At 33.4% G+C, this 12,293-nt stretch overlaps 1 protein-coding gene across 1 annotated transcript in view; it reads left to right on the top strand.

The window, feature by feature from the left end:
* The window catches only part of LOC142240010 (putative chitinase 10), a 51,171-nt gene that overhangs the window by 32,807 nt on the left and 6,071 nt on the right, over positions 1-12,293 (top strand). Inside the window, exons 9-10 of the mRNA XM_075311729.1 lie at positions 11,408-11,551; positions 11,619-11,886. Coding sequence (XP_075167844.1) covers positions 11,408-11,551; positions 11,619-11,886 — 412 coding nt within the window. The remainder of the gene's footprint in view (positions 1-11,407; positions 11,552-11,618; positions 11,887-12,293) is intronic.

Raw genomic sequence — 12,293 nt, 5'->3', positions numbered from 1 at the left:
AAAAATATTATCTTACAAAAATTTATTTATTCAGAAAGTTTTATCAGTTTATTTCTGCAGAAAATTTTGTTAATTTTTTTTTTATTTTGGAAAATTTTGTCAAAATTTTATTTTATTTTTTGTCAACGTTTTATTTCTATTGAAAAATTTTATTTCTACCGAAAATGTTGTCAAAAGTTTATTTCAATAGAAAAATTTATTAGTATTTTATTTCTATAGAAAATTTTGTCAAAATTTTATTTCTATAGAAAATTTTACAAAATTTTTTCTATCGAAAATTTTCAAAATTTTACTTCTATAGAATATTTTCTCAAACTTTTATTTTTGTTGAAAATTTTTGTCAAAATTGTATTTCTATGAAAATTTTGTCAAAATTATATTTTTATGGAAAATTTTGTCAAAAAGTTGTGTCTTTATTTCTATAGAAAATTTTGACAATTTTTTTCTCTAGAAAATTGTGACAAAATTTTATTTCTATAGAAAATTTTGTCAAAATTTATTTTTATAGAAAATTTTGTCAAACTATTATTTCTGATGAAAACATTTTCATAATTTTATTTCGGTAGAAAATTTTGTCAAAACTTTACTTCTGTAGCATCTTTCATCAAGATTTTATGTCTGTTGAAAATTTTTTCAAAATTTTATTTCTATAGAAAATTTTGTCAAACTTTGATTTCTATTGAGAACTTTGTCAAAATTAGATTTCAATAGAAAATTTTTCCAAAATTTTATTTCTATAGAAAATTTTGACAAAACTTTATTTCTAAGAAAAATTTGACAAAATGTTGTTTCTATAGAAAATTTTGACAAAATTTTATTTCTATAGAAAATTTTGACAAAAATTTTTTTCTATAGAAAATTTGGACAAAATTTTATTTCTATTGAAAATTTTGATAAAATTTATTTCTATGGAAAATTTTACAAAATTTTTTCTATCGAAAATTATCAAAATTTTCTCAAACTTTTATTTCTGTTGGAAATTTTGTCAAAATTGTATTTCTATGAAAATTTTGTCAAAAAGTTTTGTCTTTATTCTCTGTTGTCTCTGTTGAAACTTTTTTTCAAATTTTATTTCTATAGAAAATTTTGTCAAACTTTGATTTCTATCGAGAATTTAGTCAAAATTAGATTTCTATAGAAAATTGTTCCAAAATTTTATTTCTATAGAAAATTTTGACAAAACTTTATTTCTAAGAAAAATTTGACAAAATTTTGTTTCTATAGAAAATGTTGACAAAATTTTATTTCTATAGAAATTTTTTTAAGCGGATGTAAAACTGAAAAGAAAGTAAAATTGAGGAGTGTTGTCTCTGTTGAAATTTTTTTCAAAAATTTTATTTCCATAGACAATTTTGACAAAATTTTATTTCTATAGAAAATTTTGATATAACTTTATTTATAAGAAAAATTTGACAAAATTTTGTTTCTATAGAAAATTTTGACAAAATTTTATTTCTATAGAAAATTTTTCCAAATTTTTTTTTGCTATAGAAAGTTTTGACAAAACTTTATTTCTATAGACATTTTTTAAGCGGATTTAAAACTGAAAAGAAAGTAAAATTGAGGAGTGTTGTCTCTGTTGAATTTTTTTTTTCCAAAATTTTATTTCTATAGAAAATTTTGACAAAATTTTATTTCTATAGAAAATTTTGTCAAACTATTATTTTATTTCGGTAGCAAATTTTATTAAAAGTTTGCTTCTGTAGCATCTTTTATCAAGATTTTATGTCTGTTGAAAATTTTTTCAAAATTTGATTTCTATAGAAAATTTTGTCAAACTTTGATTTCTATCGAGAACTTTGTCAAAATTAGATTTTTATAGAAAGTTTTGACAAAACTTTATTTCTAAGAAAAATTTTACAAAATTTTGTTTCTATAGAAAATTTTGACAAAATTTTGTTTCTATAGAAAATTTTGACAAAATTTTATTTCTATAGACATTTTTTTAAGCGGATTTAAAACTGAAAAGAAAGTAAAATTGAGGAGTGTTGTCTCTGTTGAATTTTTTTCCAAAATTTTATTTCTATAGAAAATTTTGACAAAATTTTATTTGTATAGAAAATTTTAACAAAATTTTATTTCTATTGAACATTTTTAACAAAATTTTATTTCTATAGAATTTTTTAAGCGGATATAAGACTGATAGAAAGTAAAATTGAGGAGTGTTGTCTCTGTTGAATTTTTTTTTCTTCTAAATTTTATTTCTATAGAAAATTTCGACAAAATTGTATTTAAAATTTTACTTCTCTACAATATTTTCTCAAACTTTTATTTCTATAGAAAATTTTGTCAATTTTTTTTTATGGAAATTATGCTATAGAAGTAAACTTTTGACAAAATTTTCTACGGAAATAAAATTATGACAAAGTTTTCATCAGAAATAAAAGTTAGACAAAATTTTCTATAGAAATAAAATTTTATCAAAATTTTCTATAGAAATAAAATTTTATCAAAATTTTCTATAGAAATAAAGACAAAACTTGTTGACAAAATTTTCCGTAAAAATACAATTTTGGCAAAAAGTTTTGTCTTTATTTCTATAGAAAATTTTGACAAAATTTTATTTCTAAAGGGTGATACGGTCAAAATTTGGTCAAGGGAAAACGCGTGTAAATCGGTGAAATCGTTTATTTAAAAAATCAAATTAAATTTCTTTTACAAGTTCAATTAGTATAAAATTCTTGAAAAATATTCAGTTAGGCTTCCGCTTTTCCAAATCCGAATTGCCGGGCCTCACGCTTGACACCTGCCATCAGATTTTGTACAGCCACCTTGTCCACCTTCTTCGCCGCAGAAAGCCAGTTTGCCTTGAACTGCTGCACGTCCTTAGCAGTTTTTTTGTCTTCTTTAGGTTCCGCTTGACAATAGCCCAGTATTTCTCAATTGGACGGAGGTCTGGCGTGTTGGGAGGGTTCTTGTCCTTGGGAACCACCTGCACGTTGTTGGCGGCGTACCACTCCATGGCCTTTTTACCGTAATGGCAAGATGCCAAATCCGGCCAAAACAGTACGGAACAACCGTGTTTCTTCGGGAAAGGCAGCAGACGTTTATTCAAACACTCTTTCACGTAAATTTCTTGGTTGACAGTGCCGGAAGCTATGAAAATGCTGCTTTTCAAGCCACAGGTACAGATGGCTTGCCAAACCAGATATTTCTTTGCGAACTTTGACAGTTTTATGTGCTTGAAAATATCTGCTACCTTTCCCCTTCCTTTTGCCGTATAAAACTCCTGTCCCGGAAGCTGCTTGTAGTCGGCTTTGACGTAGGTTTCGTCGTCCATTACCACGCAGTCAAACTTCGTCAGCATCGTCGTGTACAGCCTCCGGGATCGCGCTTTGACCGTCGTATTTTGTTTATCATCGCGATTTGGAGTCACTACCTTCTTGTAAGTCGATAGTCCGGCTCGTTTTTTGGCTCGATGCACGGTTGTAGACGATACACCCAGCTTATTTGCCGCATCTCGGAGAGAGAGGTTAGGGTTTCGCTTGAAACTACCGGCAACTCTCCTTGTTTTCTTTCGATTTCCCCCCGATCCAGACTTCCTGGCTGTCGACAAACGTTCCCCAAACACTTTAATTACATTTGTAACGGTTGATTTGGCAACTTTTAGCGATTTTGCCAGCTTTGCGTCCGAGTAGATCGGATTTTCGCGATGCGCGAGCAAAATTTTGATACGCTGCTCTTCTTGCTTGGACGGCATTTTGACAACTGAAGAGTGAATTCCAAAATTAAAATAGGAGCAACATTCTACACACACACCTTCAAAATGAGGGGTGTTCAGGGTTTTTAAATGAAAAATTGAAAGAAATACGTCAAGTTTATATTGACCAAATTTTGACCGTATCAACCTTTAGTGAAATCTGTAAATATGGCCATGGCCACCTCTTATACCCTGCACCGCACTGAGGAAAAGGGAATTTAAATTAAGTTAATGCAACGTTTGCAAACACCCAAAACGGGACGAAATAGAGAAATTGTGTCTTTGACCACTCCCTGTGTCAATTTATCGATGTCAATCTGTCTGAGAGCACATTTTCGTTATCAAAGTCAAAGACCCAGTCAGAATAGAGGTCTATTGAATCACCTACATCAGATTTCGATATAGCTCCCATATATAGGCATATATCTTTCACCCTAACATATATGCACTTAGTTGTCCGCGGAAGATAGACTTTCGCCTAAATTTGTTTCCATTTTTGCACAACAATTACAAGTGGATCAGTCAATTAATTGAAGATAAAGACATTTTTGCTGTGTTCAATGGCATCCAATATATCAGCTGGCCTCTCTGATTATTTTACTTTTTAACCTTCGAAATTTATAGATTGGGTGAAGCGCAGTACAATGTTGAGATCTTCAAATCGCGATTTAAAAGTCATAGCGGTTGTTGGTGGACCAGCTCGAAGTTCTCAAGAATTTTCCAAACTGGTTGCAAATGAAAAATTTCGTCAGAATTTGGTTGAGACATGTGCCATATTCGTGCGATCAAAACGTATAAATGGTATCGATATACATTGGATATATCCCGGTAGCGATGGCCAGAAAGATGATAAGAAAAATTTTGTAACACTTCTGCGAGAAATGAAGGCGAGGTAAGTGTGGTCAAATTAGGGTATTTTCATATGTCAGAACCTGGGCAATTCCTCAATACTTGGTTCTTGGCCTAGCTCTGGGATGCCACGGTAGTTTGTTTCTCAGGCAGTACCAAAAATTTTTTAATCCTGTTCAGAATGCATAAAATCTCTCTCTCTCGTAGACTCAAATCCTATGAATTGGGAATATCAGTGTTGGGCAATACTGACTTTGCTCGATCAGGTTATGATATACCGGAAATTGTGAAATATGTCGATTATGTCAATATCATGGCCTTTAATTATACGGTGAATTATGAACATCCTTATCATGCTCCATTGAGTGCATATAACAAATATGTAGATGATGGTACGTAAAGCCTATAATATAATAATCCTAGGAATTGCAAACATTTCAATCATGTCTTCGTTTGGTTTTTATATACAGAATTTTCAGTGATGGATTCTGTTTATAATTGGCATGGTAATGGTATGTAAAAGTTCTATATTTGGTTTTATTTTTATAACATTTTTCCCGTCTTTCCATGTAGGACTTCCTTATGAAAAATTAAATCTGGGTGTTGCCTTTATGGGTCATGAATTTATTCGTCCCGATGGTATCGATGTTATTACATACAAATCTTATATGGATTTATGTGTAAAATATGGTCACAAACCTCAAATTCATCTTTCTGATGGTATTGTCTACATTAAAATACCAAATGGTATAGTTAGCTATGAGACTACTAGCACACTTGGCGCGAAATTGAATTTTGTTAATCAAAAGTATATGAGAGGTGTTATGCTATGGTCTCTGGGCCATGATGATTATCTTGGCAAATGTGGTCCTAAATTCCCTCTATTGGATGTGGTTTTACGGAAGCTGGGTGGTAATTTTGAATGCGAACGAAATAAATGCTGTCGTAAAGCCAATCTCAGTGATTGTGTTTATGACTAGTATTGGGATTTTAAACAATATGGTTATATATGTTGCAAAATAAAGGATGTAAAAATTAAAAAAAAAAGGAAACCATTTTTGCACAAATATATAATACAAAAAGTGTTGTTTTAATTGCGCTTTTATGAAAGGTAAAGTAAGTCAAAAATTAACATGAGTTTCCAATGAAAAAATTATGTCGAAAACTTACTGATTCTCTCTCCCTTTCCCACCGTCTTGTGCTCATCCCTTTTGGGAGTTAAACCAGTGACGCAAGTACAGCGATAGACCAATGGTCCTAATCAATCGTCCCCCACAACAAAAAAAAATACTCTATGGAATAGGCGTTAAACCTCACGATCTAGGCGGGCAATTGACCGGTCCCGAACGTCAAATAAAATTATCATCTAACTCGACTCTCAATGTCTCCATTGTTACGGGTGCTGTGTGACACAGTGTTGTTGAAACCTCATGTCATGCAAGTCAAGCTCCTGCATTTTGGACAAAAAAAAATGTTGGATATCATCTCATGGTAGGGCTCACCATTCACAGTTACGTTATGATTCGAATCTTCTTTGGAAAAGCATGGTCCAATGATACCACCAGCCCATAAACCACACCAAACTGTGACTTTGCCTGATATTCGTACCAAAATCGACAATTCTGTTTATTTACGTACCCAGCAAAAAACAATTGGAAGTTCTTCTGAAAGCACAACTTTAAAAGCACTTTAAAAAATGACCTCTCAAAGAAGTTCTTTATTTTAGCTGCACATGAAGTTCATTCGAGTCAATTTTGTTTACAACTCGCTTTTTTCATATGTTTAATGAAAAAAGTGAGTTTTCATAAATTTTATTTTTTTTTTTTGTTTCATATAGGTTAAAAAAGATTAAGAATTAATAATATGGTAAAAATTATTTAAATAGTGTCGAAAAAATGTTGGTATTGATTCCGAGCCAAAGAAGCGGAGAATACAAGTAAGGATACTTTTAAGACACAATTCTCTTTTAAATTTGGGTTTTGTGTACTTACTTCTAGGAAGCTAATTTTAACTTTTCGCTTTTTCAGCTTTTTTTCTTCATATGCTTTCAAAGTCCTTTAAAAACGCGTTAACGAGAACTTTATTTTCCAAATTAAGACACGACTTCCAGTAGAAGTTATGGTATTTTTCAAGTAAAAACGTCTTTAAAAAAAGTGTTGAAAAACATGTCCGATATTTGAATGATTTTTTACTTTGTAGTCAAGATGCAAAAAGACAACAAATTTAAAGACAATTTCATTAATTTTAAAGATTTTTTTCTGAATCATTAAAGACAAGTTGACCTTACAGCAAAAAAATTTTCTTTCGTCTTATGATACCCATTTTTAAGTCAAATCACTTAATTATAAGGACAATACGACTTCATTGAAAAGTTTATCGACAAAATTTACATTCGTATTTTAAAGGCATGAAATCTTTGACCCCACGGCAATATATTTTTCAGTGTAGAAAAATTGCGAATTTTTAAAAATATTTGATGTCAAATGTTCCACACAAGCGTAAATGCATTTTTTTTTTAATTATTTATTTGTCAAAATATCACAGAATTTCTTAATTCACATCTAAAACACTGAATTCGCATCACACCTTAAGAAGTCATGCAAATTCAGTGCAACAGCTGTAAAATGGTGGACATCCGTCCTATAACAAACAAGCCCATGTTTAATTCATCGCTTTTGCGCCAATATTGCACCACTTCCGGATCCAAAAAGAACATTTTCACTACTTTTTTGGCGACGCTTTTTCTTGCTGGGTACCTATCAATTCAAAAATAAGCTATGTCGCTAATCACAATGTTGTGTTTTCTTTTTTAACTTTCTCAAGGAAGCACAGGTTGTGATAATAAAATTCAATGATTTGCAAGCGTTGTTCCTTTGTAAGACGATTCATGGTTAATTTATAGGCCACTCTGAGAATGTTTGACAGCGGTTTAAACCAGTGTTGCAGACGAGGAGATGAAAAACATGTATTGGAAAAAACATAGATAAAAAACAAAAGACTTAAGACACAAACCCCGTATGGCCAAATATGTATCGACAAGCTGGCTGGTAAGTTCTTTTTTTAAGAGTGCTGCATGTTAGTATATCTCACAGTCACTTCATTTCATGAAAAAATTAGCTTCTGCTGATTTCTTTTTGGAGGAGCAAAATTCATCCGATCCGGTTGAAATTTGGTACCACGTACCATGCCAAAGTTGGTCCATATCGGTCTATAGTTATATATAGCCGATCCCCAAAAATAATCTACCAACATTTTATTTCTATAGAAATTTTTTTCAAAATTTTATTACTATACAAAATTTTGTCAAAATTTTATATCTAAAAAAAATTTTGTCAAAATTTTATTTCTATACAAAATTTTGTCAAAATTTTATTACTATACAAAATTTTGTCAAGATTTTAATTCTATACAAAATTTTGTCAAAATTTTATTGCTATAAAAAATTTTGTCAAAATTTTATTTGACTGAAAGAACTTCCTGGGTAGTTAAAATAAAGAACATCATTGGGAGTGCATCCTCTGGAAGTGCTTTTAAAGTTGTGCCGTTAGAAGAACTTCCAAATTTTTTTGCAGGGTAAATATATTCTGGGTCGTGGTGAAATTCTGAGTCGATCTAAGCATGTCCGTCCGTCTGTTGAAATCACGCTAACTTCCGAACGAAACAAGGTATGGACTTGAAACTTGGCACAAGTAGTTGTTATTGATGTAGGTCGGATGGTATTGCAAATGGGCTATATCAGACCACTTTTACGTATAGCCCCCCTATAGACGTACGCTCAGATTTGGCTTGCGGAGCCTCTAAGAGAAGCAAATTTCATCCGATCCGGCTGAAATTTGGTACATGGTGTTAGTATATGGTCTCTAACAACTATGCAAAAATTGGTCCACATCGGTAAATAATTATATATAGCCCCTCATATAAACCGATCCCCCGATTTGGCTTGCGGAGCCTCTAAGAGAAGCAAATTTCATCCGATCCGGCTGCAATTTGGTACATGGTGTTAGTATATGGTCTCTAACAACCATGCAAAAATTGGTCCACATCGGTCAATAATTATATATAGCCCCTCATATAAACCGATCCCCCGATTTGGCTTGCGGAGCCTCTAAGAGAAGCAAATTTCATCCGATCCGGCTGCAATTTGGTACATGGTGTTGGTATATGGTATCTAACAACCATGCAAAAATTGGTCCACATCGGTCTATAATTATATATAGCCCCCATATAAACCGATCCCCCGATTTGGCTTGCGGAGCCTCTAAGAGAAGCAAATTTCATCCGATCCGGCTGCAATTTGGTACATGGTGTTAGTATATGGTCTCTAACAACCATGCAAAAATTGGTCCACATCGGTCTATAATTATATATAGCCCCCATATAAACCGATCCCCCGATTTGGCTTTCGGAGCCTCTAAGAGAAGCAAATTTCATCCGATCCGGCTGAAATTTGGTACACTGTGTCAGTATATGGTATCTAACAACCATGCAAAAATTGGTCCACATCGGTCAATAATTATATATAGCCCCTCATATAAACCGATCCCCCGATTTGGCTTGCGGAGCCTCTAAGAGAAGCAAATTTCATCCGATCCGGCTGCAATTTGGTACATGGTGTTGGTATATGGTATCTAACAACCATGCAAAAATTGGTCCACATCGGTCTATAATTATATATAGCCCCCATATAAACCGATCCCCCTGTTTGGCTTTCGGAGCCTCTAAGAGAAGCAAATTTCATCCGATCCGGCTGAAATTTGGTACACTGTGTTAGTATATGGTATCTAACAACCATGCAAAAATTGGTCCACATCGGTCAATAATTATATATAGCCCCTCATATAAACCGATCCCCCGATTTGGCTTGCGGAGCCTCTAAGAGAAGCAAATTTCATCCGATCCGGCTGCAATTTGGTACATGGTGTTAGTATATGGTCTTTAACAACCATGAAAAAATTGGTCCATATCGGTCCATAATTATATATAGCCCCCATATAAACCGATACCCAGATTTGGCTTGCGGAGCCTCTAAGAGAAGCAAATTTCATCCTATCCGGCTGAAATTTGGTACACGGTGTTATTATATGGTCTCCAATGACCATGCAAAAATTGGTCCACATCGGTGCATAATTATATATAGCTCCATATAAACCGATCGCCATATTTGACCTCCGGAGCCCCTTGGAAGACCAAAATTCATCGGATTCGGTTGAAATTTGGTACGTGATGTTAGTAAATATATGGTATCCAACAACCATGCATGAATTGGTTCATATCAGTCCATAATTATATATACCCCCATATAAACCGATCCCCAGATTTGACCTCCGGTGCCTTGTGGAGAAGCAAAATTCATCCGATCTGGTTGAAATTTAGTACGTGGTGGTAGTAAATGATATTTAACAACCATGCCAAAAGTGGTCCATATCAGTCCATAATCATATATAGCCCCAATATAAACCGATGCCGAGATTTGGTTTTGGAGCCTCTTGGAGGAGCAAATTTCATCCGAGTCAGTTTAAATTTGGTACATTGTGCTAGTATATGGCCGTTAACAACCATGCCTAACTAGGTCCATATCGGTCAATAGTTATATATTGCCCTCAGATAAATCGATCCCCAATCACACAAAAATTGGTCCATATCAAGTTCATAATTGTATATAGCCCCCATAAAAGCGACCCCCATATTTCAATTTTGGCTCCCTACGTACCGTGCAAAAGACCATCTCGATTCGTAATTATTTGTAGACTTACATACCTTTTTGTCTAATATATACCACGTGTGGACTAACTCACAATTTAGAAAACGATTTAAGATACCACAACTTAAGTAATTCGATTGTCTATAACAGTCTTTCGTAGAAGTTTCTACGCAATCCATGGAGGAGGGTACATAAGATTCGGCCTGGCCGAACTTATGGCCATATATACTTGTTTTGTTTAATATATCCCCCGTATGGACTCACCTACAATTAAGAAGACGGTGCTAAGAAGTTTTAAGATACCTTGCCATCGGCAAATGTTACCGCAACCCAAGTAATTCGATTGTGGATGACAGTCTTTAGTACACGTTTCTATGCAATCCATGGTTGAGGGTACATAAGATTCGGCCTGACCGAACTTACGGCCGTATATACTTGTTATTGGTCTAACCCACCCAGAAAACAGAGTCATCATTTTTCCGGGCGTAGTGTACTCCTTGTCTGTTCTTCAGTGGATTTGAGAGTCATGTGTGGTGCGTTTAACATATTGTCCTGAGTTAGCTAACCCAGTACAAAACAGCTTCAATGATGCTGACATCTTTCCCATGATCACAATTTCAATTCCCCTGGGTATTGCAAATAGATATATTCACTTTATAATACTATTTCTTCAGTAGTGGTTCAGGGTACAAAATTAAAAATAGACTCACATCTACGTGACATTGAAATCGAAAACTTTAATTAAGAAAATATTAGAGGCAATTTGCATAGCAATGAGTATGTACTTTGTATCCCTGTGACTATCTCCAATAAAAGAAAGCTAAAGAGAAAACAATTATTTTATACAGCAGGGTTTTTTTCAATATTCATTTTTTTATATCGGGTCATGATTCCTGTGGGAATTTTATTAACTATGGCATTATATGCCACCTCGGAGGCTGTTGAAACTGGTAAGATCTGGAAAACCAAAATGCGCTTTTAAAGAAACTTTTGTGGTACAACATCCATTTTTTTTTGCTGGGCGCATACATATTTTCTACTATTATTTACATGACCATGTTTTATTCCCATAAAATAAACTTGTTCTCGGTGATTATGTTAATATTGCTGCAAACGTGTTGATAATTTTTGTTCTTATTTTTCCCAATTTCTTATAGATAAGATGATCAACTGTGTTTTTGATGACACTACCGGCAATAGACATTTCCAGCCAGAAATGATTAATGCCTCTCTATGTACACATATCACTTATGGTTTCTTTGGTTTCAATGAAGATTTGTATTCTACATCGATCAAATCTGGTAAGGCAAAACAGCGTAACGACAGTGTATGTCTCTCATCTGAAGTCTAATATCCAACATTTCTCAGATTTTATGGATCGTATTAGACGCTTGCAATCACTAAAACCGCAAATAAAACTCTTAGCTGCTATTGGTGGTCCACAGGAGAATTTTGCAAAATATTGGACAATTATTAAGAGCAATATGGCACGTAGAAATTTCATATCCAACGTCATGCAATTGGTAAAATCCAAATATTTCGATGGAATTGTTTTACACTTGTTACTGCCAGGAAATGATGTAGAACTGGAAGATAGGATTCATTATGCAGCCTTAGTCGAGGATATGGGATACAAGTGAGTCGTTTGTTTGCTTCCTGTCTATCTATTCAGATACAGGTGATATTTTTATCAGCTCCATGGAAATAGATGCATCGTAGAGACTCATGAATGGGTTTAGGGAAATTTCGAATGAGATTTAGACACCTTCCTTAATATGATATTTGAGACAAATTCGATTTTTTGCCTTCAAGCTGGTCAATCTAGAAGATGAGCTAAATCGATCCAGGTTTTGATATATCTTCTACCCCATATGCCTTCCTTAGAAGGCATATAAATTTTTATCCGATTTGCTTTAAATTGGAAACACAGAGGTTTTTTGTGGACCTAAAGTGTGATAAAACCAGTAAGGAAAGTCTAAAGTCGGGCGGGGCCGACTATATTATGCCCTGCACCACTTTGTAGATCTAAATTTTCGATCCCAT

Source organism: Haematobia irritans, chromosome 5 (genome assembly GCF_050003625.1).
Source record: "Haematobia irritans isolate KBUSLIRL chromosome 5, ASM5000362v1, whole genome shotgun sequence".
NCBI classification, from domain to species: domain Eukaryota; kingdom Metazoa; phylum Arthropoda; class Insecta; order Diptera; family Muscidae; genus Haematobia; species Haematobia irritans.
This window is presented reverse-complemented; position numbering and strand designations above follow the sequence as displayed.